Below are 19,365 nucleotides of genomic sequence, written 5' to 3'. Positions count from 1 at the left end.
ATAGGGGTGTACTAACTAAAGCTACATGGGACAACTTCTACAGTGCACTGAATGAAAAGTCCAACACATCTTGCTTCTGAACGTGAATGATCACATTATACATCTTCAGTGCGGTCTAGGAAATTTGGCTGCGACCAAATGACCGTTGGTGCTTGCCACTTAGGTAAGTGTGTAAAATTAATCCCTACCCTAAGAAAAAAAAGAAAACAGTGCAAAATCTCATAGTGTAGCAAGTATAAAATTGTATTGAAATATTCAGTCAGCAGGTGAGTATTGCACGTACATCAGGGTAAGGATAAAAGAGCATGACATGTTAGGGACATGTTACCACAATGGCATCTACTGTACAGAAAAATCCCATATCGATCGTTCGATCTAACGGCTGTACCAGATGAAGTGTTCTGGATCCCTTCTCCACGAACCACCAAATCTTGCTACAAATGGTGTCGGTCCTGGTCTGCTAGGCTTCCCGCTGTGAGAGCTTCGTGGAGAAGGGATCCAGGACACTTCATCTGGTACAGCCAGTGGGATCGAACGATCAATGTGGGATTTTTCTGTACAGTAGATGCCATTGTGTTAACATGTCCCTAACATGTCATGCTCTTTTATCCTTACCCTGATGTACGTGCAATACTCACCTGTTGACTGAATACTTCAATACAATTTTATACTTACTACACTATGAGATTTTGCGCTTTTTTCTTTTGTGTACTAGTGCTATAGGTTGCTGAGCCATCCTATGTAACCAGCTTCAGCTTCTCATGTCAAAACTACACAGGTTCAATATACTCCTCTTCTTTTCTATCCAGCACTTGTGATTATACATAGTTTATATCACTATTTTTTATTATACACAGTCACTGTATACAAAATCCTTTAATTTACTATTCACTTATTTTTCACATTAAACACATGTTGTGTATTTACTTATGAAAATATTTTTGCAATATATTTAACTACCACTATCTGGTGTGAAGTGTTTTCTCTATTTTTGTCACCCCTACGCTAAGCCCTGACCCTAAAAACACCTTCAATTAACCCCCTACCCTAACCAGTATAAAACTTACCTGAGAAGCTGTCGGCAGCAGTGGTTCCAGTGGCGGATCGGCTGCGACAGAAGGTCTGTATGAAGCCGACCACCGGTGCTCATTTGGTCGCAGTGAAACAGCCGCGAATAAACGACACATTCGTCTTTAGTGTGTATAGGAGGTTAAAATAACTGCCACTCTCCATAATCAAGTTACGTAAATTGCTTTTTCCTATCCAATGATGCCCTGCTGCAAAATTAATCAATTTGCATTAACCATGTCACTGCCAAAGCAGTCTTCAACGCCTTGCATTTCACAAAAGGTGTTAAATTAGTCTCCTTAAAAACAAATAAACTCGAGTGCATTACGTCCTCGTGCTCCTCTTCATCTTCTATTAGTGCTTCAGCCTCTTCCTCCTCTTCGCCCTCCTCTTTCGCTTTCCCTTCATTTTCTTCATCTGATTTTTCTTCATCGCCTTTTTTTTCCAAATCCTAATATTAATGTAAGGAAAAATAACCTAAATATCAACAAGCTCAGTTCCAAGGTCTTCTAACACACGTGATTGCCAAGATAAAGCCACATAACAAATTATAGTTTGCGTGAAGTATGGAAACCAAGAAGTTATACTTTGTCACTAAAATAATGTTTCCCTATGACAATAAGGGTCTGTGTCATAAAAAGCTATGGGTCCACGGCTTAAGTGGCAATTAAACAATTAAGGGCAGGGATGTTGATTTTTCAGGAACTAACTGTTTATATTAAAATGACAGTGAGAGGATACAGGCAGATACCCAAATAGGTGTTCTTGTTCTCTGGATGGGCAAAGTTTCAACGCGCCTTCCCACACATTCCTTACATATCAGGCACGAGGCTGACTGAAGCAACACTAAACGTTAGTTAGTTTATAATGTTAAGGAATAAAGAAAATTAACGTTCGGCAGAATTCTTAGTGCTGACGTACTGTATAAACTGGTGAACTGCGGACAACTGCAAACAGGGAGAGGATGTCATTTTTACAAATATCAGATCATTGATTTCACTCTCAAGATAACAAATGGGACAGTCACAGGTGGTACCTATGCATTAGTCATATTACCCAGAGTGCAAGGATTTGGGTACCATGAATAGATCTGTTAACTTTGGGAGGGAATAATTAAGTATTTGATACTTCCCGATTACATTGGAAATGAAATGATTCCCTTCTCAAAACTATGCAGTCGTAAAAGTGTCTCTAGTCCGGACAGGGGTGACAAATGGGTGACAGGCCTGTCAAGGAATCTGGAATCTTTCACAGGAAGAGAGTTGTGAGGTAAAGGAATGTGTTTGGACCCCATAATAAGGCAACTCTACCTAGGGGAGCAGTGTGTGCATGGATCTCCTTTCCTTCTTCATGACCCATTAAAAGACTTTCACTGGTAACGTATATACAGTATACACATGTTTTCTGCTGTATTCCTTTTAATGTTATAAATGGTCTGACCCCATGTATTATACATCATGTTATCATCAAGCATTGTACTTCTTTTGTAATATTACATATAAAATTGTACAAGTTCTGTCTTTCAGCTGTAATGGACCCTATTACCTTTTGAAGAGACTGCCCTCACTATTGGACACATTTTACAAGTAACTACAATTGACAAAATACAGTGAGAAAACACGTCATAAGGAAAAGCAAATTAATGTTACCTCTAATTTTTTCATAACATCCACATTGCTGCTTGATTTAGCCACTTTAGCCTTTTTTGGAACTACTACATTAAAAAAAAAAAAAAAAAGTTGGTTACCTCAATGTGAAGTACATTATAAAATCAATTACAATTAAACAACTTAGAAAAGTGAGGGGGAAAAAAAACTAGTAGCGCTATAATTTAAAATAAAATAAAATCTATAATGCAATTATCAAGATAGCTTTTTGTCCTTCAGTCATTTCTAATTTGTGACAGTCTTGGTCCATTATATCCCTTGAAGGTTGTAAATCCCCTTGGTTACTGCTTCTTCTGGAAGAGGTGAAACTTTCTATACCTCATGATACGACCATTAAAATATTCAGTATTTTAATAATCTGGCACACAACAGGTTAATTTGAGTTAGAAGTTGCATCTTAAAAATACATGGTATTATTTTATGGCAGGTCAAGCCAGGGACCCCGGACAGGTTTTCTGTGTTTGTCTAAAAGTGGGGCAAACCTGGTCTGGGATTGTAGGGTGATTAAACACATAGATCTACAACTGTTTGAGAGGGGAAATTAGCTGTTTTTTTTTATGTATCTTAAAAGGAATTCCTTAGTGATCGGGAGGAATGCAAGCAGGTGTGGCCAGGAAGACATTTCACTTATGTCCAGTTTCTCCATAATCTTCTTCACCCAGTGGCAGCAGAAAGAAACATAAATTGTTCTTACCAATATTCTCCTTTCTTCTAGTCCAAAAATGGCAACACACACACACACACACACGTAGGTACTAGTTCCTCTCTCTAGGTAGGACAGAAGGCTAATTTTCCTCGAAGACTGGCTATATAATGGTCTTTCCCCCTACCCCTGGACAGTGTCGTACCTGAGCAATATACAAAATGAACACCAAAGGATAACACTTAAAAAAGACTCAATGGGTGGAAAATATATAGTACTGTGTGTGCTGCTATTACTGTACTTAAAGAAAGGAAAATATGGGTATGTACAATTCTCTTTCTTCTGCGTCCCATGGCAGCACACACCTGTGGGATGTCCCACAGCAATAAAGAAAAAACATGGGAGAGATTAAATAACAGTTTGCAGAACCTTCCTCTCCAAAGCTGCATCCACTGAAGAAAAAAACATAACATTTGTAGTGTGTAACAATGTATAAATATCGAACCAGGCCGCTGCCCTACAAATATCTGCCAGGGAAGCCTCTGCTCTTTCTGCTCAAAATTAAATACTGTCCTTGTGGAATGAGCATTAGCCTTAAATGGTGGTTGTTTCTCTGCCCGATTATAAGCGTCTAGGATTGTAATTTTCATCCACGTTGCAACAGAAACGTATGATGCCGTTTGTCCCCTGCGACCTCCGAAAAAGAGAACAAAGAGCCTGTCAGATTTTCTCCATGCCCATGTTCTTTCTAAATAAATCTTTAGGCACCGAATTCTGAGGAGTGAAATTTGTCCTCTTTAATCTTCGGATTATGGCAGAATGATGTCCTGATTTAGGTGAAAAAAATGAGGTTAGTTTGGACCTGAAGTCTGGAACTGTTCTGAAGACCACTGTCCTTATTAAATATTAGATCTGGATGTTTATATGAAATGGCTTGAATTTCTGCTACCCTTCTAGCAAAGGTAGATGGCTTCTAGGAAAGCCATTTTCTGTCAACTTATCTGTTGTGTTCTGAAGTGGTTCAAAGGGGTTTTGGCATAGCGCCTTAAGAACAATGTTGAGATCCCAGACAGAAACAATTTTCACAATACTTGCCCATTCCCCCCCCCCCCCAATAGCCTTAAGGAACCTTTTTTTTAAATACAGAATGAGATGTTAAGGATTCCCATGTAAAAGAGCCAATGGCTGCCATTTGGACTTTAAATCAAACTTTTTCTCAAATCCTGCTTGGAGAAAATCTAAAATCTTTTAAACTGCAATTTCTGCAGGATCTTCTTGATTGTCACCACACCACCTTTGGAAGGGTATAAATAGCTTGTGGTGACCAGGCTTCTTTTTCTAGTTTTTGCCTTCTAAACTCCATGACATCAATTGTAGTGGGTGCAGGTCTGGATAATGGATTAGCTCATGGAAAATTAGGTACAGTATTTTATTTTAGGCAGCTCCAATGAAGGCTCCTTTGCTAAATATGCTAGTATCAAAAACCAGGGTCGTCTTTGCAAGAAGGGAATGATCACTATTATCCTGGCATTTTCCTGATGCTCCGCAGGAGCCTCGGAATTGGAGGGAAACAAAAATGGAAATTGCACCAGATAAGGTTTACCTTCCAAATTCATTTAACAAAAAAGTGGAAGCTTAATGTTGGTTTTGGTGGCCATCAAATCTATGTGGGGACATCCCCATCTACTGACTAGCATTGAGAGTACTTAAGGATCTAGAACCCACTCTCTCTGCAGGATCTGTCTTTGACTGAGGAAATCCGCGTTAACATTTTGAGATCACCGATTGTTGTTTGCTAATATTTGTGGTACAATGTTTTCCGTGCAATTTAAAATGCAATTTACCTCCATTAGCATTGAGGCACTTTTTGTGACCCCTTGTCTGTTGATATACATTAGGTGACAATAGACGATTTAACAGACTGAACTTGAAGGACACTTAACTATTCTTTAGAAATTAAGAATTGTCAGTTGCTCTGATATTTGCTAGTAAACTGCTCTCGTCTTGACTCCAAACACGTTGGATCGTCAGCTAATGAAGATGTGGCCCCCAGTCGGACTGACTGCCATCTGTTGTTCCAATGCCTCATAAGCAGGAAGACGTTCCTGTGAACGATTCTCGATCTCCTCCCACCAAGCCAGAGACCATCTGGATGAGGCGAGAAGGGGAATTGACCCCTCTATAGTGGTTATCTTCTTGCTCCAGTACTAAAGGATATTTCCCTTGAGGGGCTGCATAGGTTATGGAGCCAACAATACCGCTTCAATGGAAGCAGGTATGTGGTCTAGTATTTTCATACAATTCGTCACTGTTGGCCAAATGGTCAATCTCAGTTTCTTGCAATCTTTCTGGAGAATCCAGCATTTCACATGCGACAAGAAGATTTGTTTTTAAGCCATATTAAAAATAAGCCCAGGAATTGTGCTTCTGGAAAGGGACCTAGAATCCTTTTGTCCCAACTGACAATCCAACCGATTTTTGTTAGGAAGTCCATCACTGCACACACTCTCACTGCACACACTGCACATACTGCTCACTGCACACACTGCTCACTCACACACATACACACCCACACCCATATATACACATACACACCCACACCCATATATACACATACACACCCACCCACCCATACACTGGCGACACACTTTATTCGAGCTCGGCTAGTCCCACGAATTCGGGTATACCCGGGTGTATTGAGGTTTGTGACTGTTTTCTGCCCGAGTGCATTGAGTTATTTTCCGGCAGGGATTGAAGCATTTTATTCCTGTTGGCTGCAATACTGCACAGTACATATATATATACTGCATTACAATTCATGAATTTATGCCATCTGGTAGACACGCGAAGCATTGCAGCCTATTAAATCCTAATCATTATCATTTAACAGATCAGCCGCCCATCAGCCAGGCATGAACCCAGGCTGGGAAGGCAAATGCAACGGGGCTTGTCAGAGGTGAGGAGCGGCGCATTCCAGGTATCTGCCAGGTACATACCGGGTATTTGCTCGAATAAAGTGTGTCGGTGCAGTATACACACACACCCACACCCACACCCAGTTTCTCTCCCATATATACATACACACACACACACACACACACACACACACACACACACACACACACACACTCTCTCACTCTACACAGACGGGGGGGGGGTCGGAACAGAGGAAAGGCCGCGACCAGCACCACCACCCGCTCCCCCCCCTCCTCCCGCGCAGGCCGCGGGAGGACGCTGGGGACAGCGGCGGGGAGAAGAAACCCCCCGCTACCACCTCCATGCAGGCAGCGGGAGCACCGGGCACGTGGGGGGATCAGAGGTAAGCGGGAACCAGAGGGACATCCCCGCTCCCATCTCCTGCCCCGCGGGCTGTCACGCGGTGACAGGGGGAAGCGGGGACCGGAGGGACATCCCCGCTCCCATCTCCTGCCCCGATCATTTTGTTTTTGCGCGACCCCGTTACTAACGCGGTGGTCTCGGGGTGGACCCCAAGGACCGCGTTATAACGGGGTTTACCTGTATATATATATATATATACACAGTGTTCGACAAACCAATACATTTGCTCGCCCCGGGCGAGTGGATTTAACCCCCGGGCGAGTAAATATTGGCCCTAGGTCGCGAGTAGATTTTTTTTGTGTGGCGAGTAGATTTTTTGGTGATTTGTCAACCACTGTATATGTATACACACATACATATACATATATATATACACACACACACACACACACACACACACACACACACACACACACACAAACACACACACATACATACACAGGTAGCAGTGTATTGTGGGGCCAAGAAAGCTGTGCCAGAGCAAATAGCTTATCCCCATGTAGAAAAAAGATTGACTCCATAATAATAATAAACAAAAGAGAAAAAGGTGGTCTCAACTTAACATTGGAAGTTGCAAGCATGCTTAAAGATGACCCTCCTACTTCAGGAAAGCATTTGTCCGAGGGGAGTCTAGATGTTCTGCAGCCTAGAGTGACTGGCAGATTCACCCCGGGAGAGGCTTCTCGGAAGCAGGTGCTGGGCGGGATCCACAGCACAGGTCCTGGGATAGCAGAAGTTGATTCTGTCTGATTCTGACTCAGAGAATCCCTCAACAGTCTGGCAGTGCAAACAGGCAGAAGTACACCTTACCAGGTTAGTGATCGGCCAGGAACAGATAGGGGAGGTGGCAAAGCAATATCCAGTGATGAAGGTGTGGATTCAAAAAGAGGTGAAGATCATCGGGAAGCGCAAAACCATGTAAAACAGAAGAAAATTCCCTGATGGTGCAGTATTGTGATTTATATGAGAATAAATATCAAGGTGCAGTGTGCTAAATACTCACAAGTGTAGAGTGAGTATTGTTCCCATAAAGGTTTCTTTTAAATGACAGTCTGTCGGACCGTCAGACAGGTAAGTGGAATGGTAATTGCTGGAGACCTTAAATGAATAACAAACACGGACATAGTGCAGACTGTATAAAATCTCTTTTAAAAGTAAGTGTATGTGCAATGCACTCACATGGTATAAAAAAGGTATAAGCGTTTAGATCACACAGGTCGGATCTCAGCAATGTTTAAGCTGCTCTCTCAGTCCCCCCTCTGCCTCGGCGGGCGTGCGTGTCACCGGTGCGTCTCACCCAAACCGGAAACCGGAAGGGACGTCATCTGCTCTGGAGGACTCCGATCCTGTGGGAGTGTCTTCTTGTCAGCCTCACTCTACGCGTTTCTCCGTATTGCGGTTTCTTCAGGAGTGAAGAAACCGCAATACGGAGAAACGCGTAGAGTGAGGCTGACAAGAAAAATCTCCCACAGGATCGGAGTCCCCCAGAGCAGATGACGTCACTTCCGGTTTCCGGTTTGGGTGAGACGCACCGGTGACACGCACGCCCGCCGAGGCAGAGGGGGGACTGAGAGAGCAGCTTAAACATTGCTGAGATCCGACCTGTGTGATCTAAACGCTTATACCTTTTTTATACCATGTGAGTGCATTGCACATACACTTACTTTTAAAAGAGATTTTATACAGTCTGCACTATGTCCGTGTTTATGTTATTCATTTAAGGTCTCCAGCACTTACCATTCCACTTACCTGTCTGACGGTCCGACAGACTGTCATTTAAAAGAAACCTTTATGGGAACATTGCTCACTCTACACTTGTGAGTATTTAGCACACTGCACCTTGATATTTATTCTCATATAAATCACAATACTGCACCATCAGGGAATTTTCTTCTGTTTTACATGGTTTTGCGCTTCCCGATGATCTTCACCCCTTCACTGTCCACGGGATCGAGAGAACGACCCCACACTGGGTTAAGCAGCATCCATTCATGTTTGTATTAAGTATCACAATTTATCACATTTGTTTATATAATTTTTGAGCGCCACTTTTTGATATATTTGTTTTTCACTTGTGGATTCAAAAAGAGGCTGTAGAGGAAAAGGATGAGCAAAAAGGTTGACTATCGCTTGAGCCTAAAGATGCACAAGCTCATGCATAGGAAACTGGCAGGACTGTGATCTTCTCAGTGAACAGTACAATAAGGAGCAAGAAGCTGTAGCTAAGGCTACAGAGGTGTCTGTCCGCAGCATTCACAAAGTGTGTATCTTTGTAGAACACAAAGCATCACTTGCGCAGTCAGTTGAAGGACATGCTGAATAATCTGGAGAGGTCAAACGCTGCTGCTGCCAGTTACCAGAACCTTGTCGATCAAGTCATTACTAACTGAAAGCAGAACTATGTGGAGGCACAGGTGGGGAATGCAGTCGCTCAGGAGGTGGTCCAGCGCACAGCTATATATGTTGAAGAATACATATGAAGAGGTCCTAGATATTCAGCCGACTGTAAAAAGAATCTACAAGAAGAGAATTCCGGTTTGTCTGATGAGGTCAGTGAAGGAAATAGAAGCCTCCATGAAATGGAAAAAAGTTGAGGAAACAAGTGGAACAAGAAAGGCAGAGCTTCTGCTAGTGCTAGAAAGGTCAGAAGATGATTTGGACAACGAGAAGAGCAAATCCCTATGTCTTCAGTTACAACTTTCACGGATCGAAGCGGAATCTGACTGAAAGAAGGCAAGCATTCTGACACTTCAGAAATACTTCAGCGCTTGTGTACAAAGAAGGAAAGGAGCAAGAAAGCTATGTGCGTAAATGCTCCGCAACTGTCATACAAGTGGCCTACAGAGGAATAAAAGCTCATCATCTGTTTCATCAGATTAAAGCTGCCTCAGTCCTTCAGGCCGTTTTGAGAATGCAATGACAAAAGGAACAAATATAGACACTTTAGGCAATGTATGATTGTGCTCCAGTCCAATGTGAGAAAGTGTCAGCAACAAAGACAAGACAGAGACATGAAGAAAGCTGCTTGTGTGATTCAGTCCGGATATAGATCCTACATCATAACATCATTAAAGAAGACATTATTTTAGTATTGCGAATAGCTTCTATAGATGGTTAAATCTAAATCCTGGTACTCAAGGAAGCACAGAGTGGCAATGTAACAGTTATATTTGTTGGGGTTGTTTTGGGCTCATGTGACGGTTATAGTTTGGCCCTCCTTAAATCAGGAGCGTTATCACACCCAGCTGGAAAGGAGTCCATAGCCCCGCCTTCCCTTCTCATATTTGGCATGGCAGATCTATGGTTCTATATCCCCTGTGACCCTTTGCTTCTTTTGCTGCTTTGTACTATGCTCAACTTGGAACAAAAACAAAAAGGTATCAGAGGGAAACCATTTCACTGGCTGGGAACCAGGGCAGTCACACACAGCTCAATCCCATTATAACACGATCCGTTACAACGGGAATCCGCTTATAACGCAATGCAAGCGTGGATCCCAATTTTCGTATATTTATGAATACTTTACAACGCGATTATTGGTATCTTAAATACTTTATTGTACAATGCATACAATTGTACATTATTTCTAACGCGATCCTCTTATAGCGCGATGTGATTCTTTGGACACCAAGCACAGCGTTATAAAGGGGGTTGAGCTGTACCTCTTAGAAACATGCACTGTAAGGAAGGTTGTTTTTATGTGTGGAAAATCTGGATGTTCAAGCTATTACCCATGTCCTTCTCCCAGATAAACAGCTCTGTGGAGGCTTATAAATATAAGCTTGTGTAGGAGGTAAATACTGTAAACTCATTGCCTCTCAGTTTGCTCAGGTGGGAAAGATGCATTAAAATCAGATGAATCGCCATGTTCACATCTTTTGCCAATAGCAATGGGGATAGGCATAACCTACAGCCATGTGTATACTGCAATGAATGTACAGTATACGTAAAATACATATTATGATTACCTTTCTTTATGGCTTTCTTTACTGTTTTCATCTCCCTTGGCAGTATTTCCCAATCTGAAAATGAAAATAAATATATATGTAAAAGACAAAATAAATATTAGTCTTTATGAAAACAAAAAGAAAAAAATGCACCAAGGACAAACTTCCATAGCATGTAAACAATAACAAAAAAAAAAGAATTAATATTATAAATAAGACTGAGATTTATTTCAAGGCTCTTGTTGAGTTTTTCATTTTTAGTTCAACAAGTTGTGCAATCTAGCAATTGAAGTTGTTTATTGTAATTAAAATGGTTCGAAAGAAAAAAAATATATACAGCTAGAATTTTTTTGTAGATTTATTTGGTGCATCCAAAAGAAATGACCATAGTTACAAGTAGAGATGGGCGAAACGATCCAAGTCCATTTCGTGGAATTTTCCGGGCTTTCCATTCAAAATCTGTTCCGGAGTAAAATACGTTGACGGATTGTTTCAATTTCAACCCGAGCGGAATAATCCAAAACCGCCATTGGATACAATCCGCTGATGGATTTTAATAATTCAATCCGCGGATTCAGAAATCTGTTTGCGGATTGCGGAATCCACGGATTGGATTGTTAATATCCACCAGCGGATTTGATTGTCAATGATTTAAAAAAAAAAAAAAAAAAATCTGGAAGAGAGGAATCGCCCGTTTTGAGACGCATTCATGGAAATCTGCGTACTACAGAAACCGGCCGATGTGAGGCGAATCCAAAATATTTCCCCCCCCCCATCTCTAGTTACAAGCATGAAAGCAAATTGCAAGATCCACCGTACAATCACAATAAAACATTACACATCATCAAATGTTTTTCTTCAGTGTATTTTATGCAATTACTTTAAATATCTTTAAATATTGTTTTGTAGATATTTTGGTGTAATGCTCATGCTTTATCCTCAACATGCACTATCCTCAACATGCACTTATTTTCTACATTTTATTTAATCCCCCAAAAAACAACTAAATCTAAATAAACTAAAGGACTATCACACCTGTTGAAAGAGCAAAATAAATGGGGGCACAAAGAAAAGTGGGATGGACATTAGACTGAGGAATCATGCAGGTCTTAGTCTAACCTTTGCTAATTATTTTGTATGATCAAAGAGTTTAAGAATGTAAAAACTTTAGTTTCCCAGGGCATTTTCAAAACAAACCATTTCTATTGCTGTATAAATATACTACTCGTGATATCTTTAGCTAAAGAGGCGTCAATCCTTTCAATGTACATGACAATTTTCAAGTTGACCAAGGGTAGGTGGTTTAATTTACAGCCAGTTTATCATCAAGGCTTTCTTTGCCATCAGGAGTGTGAAGTCTAATAACTTGTTCCTGGAATGGGAAACATTTGGCAAGATAGAAGTATCTCCAAATTAAATTGGTACATAATGACAAGATGGGGACATACCGAAGACTATTGACTTATCCCATTACTTTACCCTAGAAAAAAAAAAACTTAATTTAAAAAAAGTGTATTCTTTATTCCTAATTAACATGAAGATAGAATATTACATTAACTGGTCCATACACATATATGCAAGTACCAGCACTCACTGTCTAATAGCTAAATGATGAAAACAAATGCAGATAATATATTTAATAACACTATAAACAAACCGGAATTAAATCAAATGTGTTTGCAAAAACCAGTGTCACAATGGGAATGTCACAAAGTGGCGGCATTGACTATAGTGGATTTCTGTTGCCCTTCTACAAGCTGTGTTCAGCCTATACTTTATGATGGCTATCAGTTTTCAGGAGTGTCTGATTTGACCAGTGATAGGGGAAGGAAGGCTTAGGGAAGTACCTCTGGGACCCCTTGGGACCAGGGGGAATGGGCCAGATGAAGAGGTCGTCCCTCGAAACGTTGCCCCCCTAGCATACTTGCGTGTACTGACTGATATGTGTGGTTGATTTCAAATGCTGGTTGTTTAAAGTGTGTGCAGTTAGAACCAGAAGGAAATTGAAGTACTGGGTATACTAGCAGGGGTGGCTGTTTTTTGGGAGTGTGCAGTGGGTTAATCTATTTTTAAAGTGTGCTGTAATTTGAAGCCTGTAACTTTTTTTCCCCTTTCTCCTGCCTGAGGCAGAGTGGGTGTGGTTGGTTAATTGGCTGGCCTAACACACCTGAAGTGGGTGGGGTTAGTTAATTGATAACCTAACACACCTGGTGGGTGTCCCTATTTAAACAGAGGCTTCTAACGAATCCAGAGCTTGCGTGTACTGACTGATATGTGTGGTTGAATTGAAGTGCTGGTTGTTTAAAGTGTGTGCAGTTAGAACAAGAAGCAGTTTGAAGAAGGAAGCGGTTAAACAAGGTATAGTTATTGAAGTACAGTTTACTTTTAGTACTTCTAAACTTCATAGTTGCTAGAATGAGCAGGATTGAAAATGCCACTCAATGCACATCTTGCCACATGTATGTGCACTTGGAGCAGCTGTTCCAAGGAGCATACCGCTGTGAAAAGTGTGAGCGGGTGGTCTCTTTGGAGTCAGAGATTGCTGATCTTAAGAGGCAACTTTCAATATTGAGGGACATTGGCAATCTTGAAAGGGAATTAGAGCTCACTGAGCAGGCCCTTGCTTCGACTAGTGGTGCAGATGGTGGCGCTGTTAGTGAGGAGCAGGTAGGTAGCTTGATTGCTGTTAGTGAGGAGCAGGTAGGTAGCTGGGTGACAGTTAGAAGGGGAAGCAGGGGCAATAGGGAGAGGCAGGTCATTTCTGAGCTGACACATCCCAATAGATTTGCCATGTTGAGTGAAGATATTGGGAATGTTGGGGCAGAAATGGCAAGGCTGGGGGAGACTAATTCCTCTAGCAGCCAGGGGAATAGTTCCTCCAGCACAGAGGGAACTCAGGATGCTCAGATACAAAGAAAGATTGTGGTGATAGGGGACTCCATTATTAGGAAGGTAGATAGGGTAATCTGTTGCCAGGACCGCATGAACCGAACAGTTTGTTGTCTCCCGGGTGCTCGGGTTCGGCACAATGCGGATCGGGAAGACAGATTGTTGGGGGGGGGCTGGGATTGACCGGGCGGTCTTGGTACATGTTGGCACCAATGACAAAGTTAGAGAAAGATGGAGAGTCCTAAACAATGATTACAGGGATCTAGGCCAAAAGCTTAAGGCAAGGACCTCCAAGGTAGTATTTACTGAAATACTACCAGTGCCACGCGCTACCACAGGGAGACAGTCCGAGATCAGGGAGGTTAATGCATGGCTAAGAAAGTGGTGCAGGAAGGAGGGGTTTGGGTTTTTAGAGCACTGGGACTCCTTTTCTGAGAGGTACCATCTATATTCTAGGGACGGATTGCACCTCAATGAAGAGGGATCTTCTGTGCTAGGGGGGAGAATGCTAAAAAGGTTGGAGGAAATTTTAAACTAGGATGGAGGGGGGAGGGGAATGAAACAGATAATGAACTAAATGGAATAGATGAGGATACAAGGTGGTATGGAGGTAGAATGGAGGCAAGTGCAAGTTTGACAAGCAGTTAGACACCCATAGTAAATACAGATAATACTAGAAAACTTCTAAAGACTAAACCAAGTGGGCGCAGAAAGGAAGGAGCAGATAAGATAATAGTACAGGCTGAAAAAAACTGAAATGCATGCTTGCTAATGCAAGAAGCCTGACAGATAAAATGGGGGAGCTTGAATTAATAGCTGCAAGGGAGCAGTATGATATCATAGGCATTACTGAAACATGGTGGGATGAAACTCATGACTGGACAGTTAATTTAGAGGGTTATTCTCTTTTTCGGAAGGATCAAACAAATAGAAGGGGAGGTGGAGTATGTTTATATGTTAAACCGGATCTAAAACCTATTATAAGGGATGATGTCTATGAAGGGAATGATGAAAATGTAGAGACTTTGTGGATAGAAATTAGCAGTGGAGGTAAAAGTATAAAGAAAATGTTTGTGGGAATATGCTATAAACCACCAAATATCTGTGAGATTAAGGAAGCTAAAATACTTTTACAAATGGAGAAGGCATCAAAACTGGGTCATGTTTGCATAATGGGGGATTTTAATTATCCAGACATAGACTGGGGCAATGAGATTAGCGTTACAACAAAAGGGAACAGGTTTTTGGGGGTGCTTAAAAACAATTATATGACCCAAATTATTGAGGAACCAACCAGGAGAGGGGCAGTTCTGGATTTGGTCATATCAAACAATGTAGAAGTAATAACAAATATTCAAGTCCTGGAACATTTGGGTAACAGTGATCATAACATGGTCTCATTTGAAATAAACAAAACAGATTACTTGGGTACAACAAAGACCTTCAACTTTGGAAAGGCAGATTTTAATAAACTGAGGTCTAATCTAGTAGTAATACAATGGGATGATGTTTTTGCAGGGAAAATGTAGAAGATAAATGGGCAGTCTTTAAAACATAGTTATAAAAGCACACTTATCAGTGTATACCCTTGGGTAATAAGTATAAAAGAAATAAGTGAAAACCAATGTGGCTAAATAAACAGGTAGGGGAGGAAATGGACAAGAAGAAGAAGGCGTTTAGATTCTTTAAGTCAGAAGGGACAGAGACATCGTATCAGAATTATAAGGAATGTAACAAAAATTGCAAAAGGGCAATCAAATTAGCAAAAATGGATAATGAAAAAAGGATTGCAATAGAAAGTAAGGTCAACCCTAAAAAATTCTTTAAGTACCTTAATAACAAAAATTGAGAAAAGAAAATATAGGACCCTTTCAGTGTGAGATGGGTAGGCAGATTATTGGAGATGAGGAAAAAGCTGAGGTATTAAACAAATTCTTTGCCTCTGTATATACCAGGGAAGAATCAAGTTCAATAGTAGTGCCACAGGAGGAAGCCACAACCTCCAAATTAATGAACAATTGGTTAACTGAGGAAGAAGTTCATAAGCGACTTGAAAAAATTAAAGTTAATAAGGCACCTAGCCCCGATGGCATACATCCAAGAGTTCTCAAGGCGTAAAGCTTAGTAATAGCAAAACCATTATATTTAATATTCAATGACTCCATTTCCACAGGCTCAGTACCACAAGATTGGCGTAAAGCAGATGTGGTGCCTATATTTAAAAAGGGAGCTAGATCACAACCGGGAAATTACAGACCTGTAAGCCTGACTTCAATAGTAGGGAAACTACTTGAAGGTTTAATACGGGATAATATTCAGGAATACCTAATGGAAAATAAAATTATTAGTAATAGTCAGCATGGATTTATGAAGGATAGATCTTGCCAAACTAACTTTATTTGTTTCTTTGAGGAGGTAAGTAGGAATCTAGACCAGGGTAATGCCGTTGATGTGGTCTACTTAGATTTTGCAAAGGCTTTTGATACAGTTTCACACAAGAGGTTGGTGTACAAAATAAAGAAAGTTGGACTCAGTAATAATATATGCACCTGGATTGAAAACTGGTTAAAGGACAGACAACAGAGGGTTGTCATAAATGGAACTTTTTCAGGTTGGGCTAAAGTCGTGAGTGGAGTACCTCAGGGATCGGTACTGGGAATCCTGCTTTTTAACTTGTTTATTAATGACCTTGAGGTTGGGATCGAGAGCAAAGTCTCTATCTTTGCTGATGATACTAAATTGAGTAAGGTAATAGAATCAGAGCAGGATGTAATTTCTCTTCAGAAGGACTTGGAGAGACTGGAAACGTGTGCAGGTAAATGGCAGATGAGGTTTAATACAGATAAATGTAAGGTTATGCATTTGGGATACAAGAATAAAAAGGCGACTTACAAATTAAATGGAGATATATTGGGGGAATCCTTTATGGAGAAGGATTTAGGAGTGCTTGTAGACAGCAGGCTTAGCAATAGTGCCCAATGTCATGCAGTAGCTGCAAAGGCAAACAAGATCTTATCTTGCATCAAACGGGCAATGGATGGAAGGGAAGTAAACATAATTATGCCCCTTTACAAAGCATTAGTAAGAGTACAATTTTGGGCACCAATCCTAAGAAAATACATTATGGAACTAGAGAGAGTGCAGAGAAGAGCCACCAAATTAATAAAGGGGACGGACATTCTAACTTATGAGGAGAGGCTAGCTAAATTAGATTTATTTACATTAGAAAAGAGGCGTCTAAGAGGGGATATGATAACTATATACAAATATATTCAGGGACAATACAAGGAGCTTTCAAAAGAACTATTCATCCCACGGGCAGTACAAAGGACTCGGGCCATCAATTAAGGTTGGAGGAAAGGAAATTTCACCAGCAACAAAGGAAAGGGTTCTTTACAGTAAGGGCAGTTAAAATGTGGAATTCATTACCCATGGAGACTGTGATGGCAGATTCAATAGATTTGTTCAAAAAAAGGTTGGACATCTTTTTAGATGGGAAAGGTATACAGGGATATACCAAATAAGTATACATGGGAAGGATGTTGATCCAGGGATTAATCCGATTGCCAATTCTTGGAGTCAGGAAGGAATTAATTTTTCCCCTTAATGGGGTTTTTTGTTTGCCTTCCTCTGGATCAATAAGTATAGATATAGGATAAAGTATCTGTTGTCTAAATTTAGCATAGGTTGAACTTGATGGACGGAACTCTTTTTTCAACCTCATCTACTATGTTACTATGTAACTATGTATACTTTCCGTTCTCCTTTTTTTGTGTATTTTCCTTGTGTTTCATCATGTTTTTTTCCCCTTCTCCTTTTTTCTCCCCACCCCTCACTTTGTGACATTCCCATTGTGACACTGGTTTTTGCAAACACATTTGATTTAATTCCGGTTTGTTTATAGTGTTATTAAATATATTATCTGCATGACATTTGTTTTCATAATTTAGCTATTAGACAGTGAGTGCTGGTACTTGCATAGATGTGTTAGTACTATAGAGGGGAATAAGGGTCCCCTTTTGTTCCGTGCACCCTGCAACTTCATACATTTATCTCAATCAGTGTGCTGTATATCGCCCCCCGTTCCCATTACATTACCTGGTGTCCATTGCAGAAGTAGTTTCTTCTCAGCTTCGATTTCATACTTTGTGCTGTACCTTTCAATTCCTAAAAACAGAAGTAAATTGTAGTTGCAAGTAAAATACTGTAGGCAGCCTGCCCCCTTCATGAAAAGAAACATGCTAATGCAAGGTTTGTCATCTGTGAAAGAAGTGCTGCAATATTTAATGAACATAATGTTACCTACAGTGGTGCTCGTGCATTAGTACACACAGCAGTAGCCGACAGTGTGATAACAGGTACAGGTGTAGCCAATATTATTGCTTCTGTTGATGCAATGCATTGCGTCAAAGCTGCAGCAATATTTTCAGATTTGACATGTCAAATGTGATGCGGCTCCATTCAAACAAATGGTAACTTCAGTTATCAAAATGATGTGGCCAGTCTGTGCAATAACACTGGCTACATCTTTATGTCCAAGAGTAGATTGATTTTAGTAGTGGTTTTATTTAAACAAAATGATGTATGCATTGTGATACCATTGTCCTCTGGGGCTGGAACATTGAAGTAAGTGTGCTTTCCAGTCCACAGAGCGTTAATTCCTCAAAGAGAAGCCTGCAGCAGCTGCTAACTAATGGAGTTAATCAGCCTGTCTGAACAAGGAAGTGTCTGAAAAGACTGACTGAAAGCTGTCATACTGAGAGACTGTTTTCCCCAGAGAAGGGGGAGATAGAAGTGCTCCCCAGCTGCGGAAGCTTGTTAAATAGGATCTGCAGAGGAGAGTTTCTCTGGGCTCAGGTGGGGGCGAGTTCCCCTAAGAATGAAAGGACGCAAGACCGTGCTGAAGCAGGGACGTCTTCTCCATAAGCACCAAGATAAGCAAAACCCTTACTTTTGTATGCAGAGACTGTTACATTGTTGCATATGCCAGGGCATGTTTTGGCTTGGGAACCAGCTTAGCTGGCCATGCAGTTAGTGAGGGCCTGTTGGTATTTGATTTAATCCCTGTAAATAAACCCCTGCATAGAAAACACAGTGTTTCCGGCCTTAAATTGGGATAAAAGAGATTGCAACGTGGTGTGGGCATCACAGTATGTATCTATCAATATATCTATTTCTCCATCTCTCCCAGGTCTTCGATTGAGCCACCTGTGCCGAAGCAGGGATACCCTCCCCTGTTGGTGTCTTTTGAAGACTGGAGTTGGCCACCTCTGATATAACCAGTGTCCCTACTGTATAATCCACTTGCCATCTGCAGTTTCAAGCAGCTGAAATGTAACACTTTTTCTAGCTCAGAAAACATACTACCTAATGGTATTTGAAAGCTTAATCTGCAATTTAGGCCCAGTTTCACTAAAAGGGAGGATCTGGTAACCGCGGTCACAGCACTCCACACAACCAACGCTTGGAAAATTCAAAAAACTTTATTAAGCTCCACAGTGAGCATACATAGCACCACTGAGTGGTGCTATGTATGCTCACTGTGGAGCTTAATAAAGTTTTTTGAATTTTCCAAGCGTTGGTTGTGTGGAGTGCTGTGACCGCGGTTACCAGATCCTCCCTCTTACACGTCATATCCGGATAGGAGCACGCCGACACCACGAGGAACAGAGATGGCCACCGGAGCGTTCTTGTAGCTACAGTGCAGAACGGGTGTCGTGAGTACACAAGTATATATGCAGTCATGTATTAGGCAGTTGTGAGGCTACTTGGCACCGCACTGTGATTTACTGTGGGGTCTTTTCTTTGAAGA

The 19,365-nt window shown here is 41.1% G+C and overlaps 1 protein-coding gene across 3 annotated transcripts in view; it reads right to left on the bottom strand.

Annotated features, from left to right (window-relative positions):
* The window catches only part of POLR3G (RNA polymerase III subunit G), a 63,874-nt gene that overhangs the window by 8,623 nt on the left and 35,886 nt on the right, over positions 1 to 19,365 (bottom strand). For all 3 annotated transcript variants that reach the window (XM_075593042.1, XM_075593047.1, XM_075593054.1), the window contains 4 exons: positions 17,652 to 17,720; positions 10,686 to 10,739; positions 2,718 to 2,782; positions 1,397 to 1,519 (listed from right to left, as the gene is read on the bottom strand). In XM_075593042.1, the coding sequence (XP_075449157.1) occupies positions 1,397 to 1,519; positions 2,718 to 2,782; positions 10,686 to 10,739; positions 17,652 to 17,720 (311 nt within the window). The remainder of the gene's footprint in view (positions 1 to 1,396; positions 1,520 to 2,717; positions 2,783 to 10,685; positions 10,740 to 17,651; positions 17,721 to 19,365) is intronic.

This window comes from Ascaphus truei, chromosome 1 (genome assembly GCF_040206685.1).
Source record: "Ascaphus truei isolate aAscTru1 chromosome 1, aAscTru1.hap1, whole genome shotgun sequence".
NCBI lineage: Eukaryota > Metazoa > Chordata > Amphibia > Anura > Ascaphidae > Ascaphus > Ascaphus truei.
The sequence above is the reverse complement of the archived record's forward strand: the minus strand, read 5'-3'. Positions and strand labels throughout refer to the sequence as shown.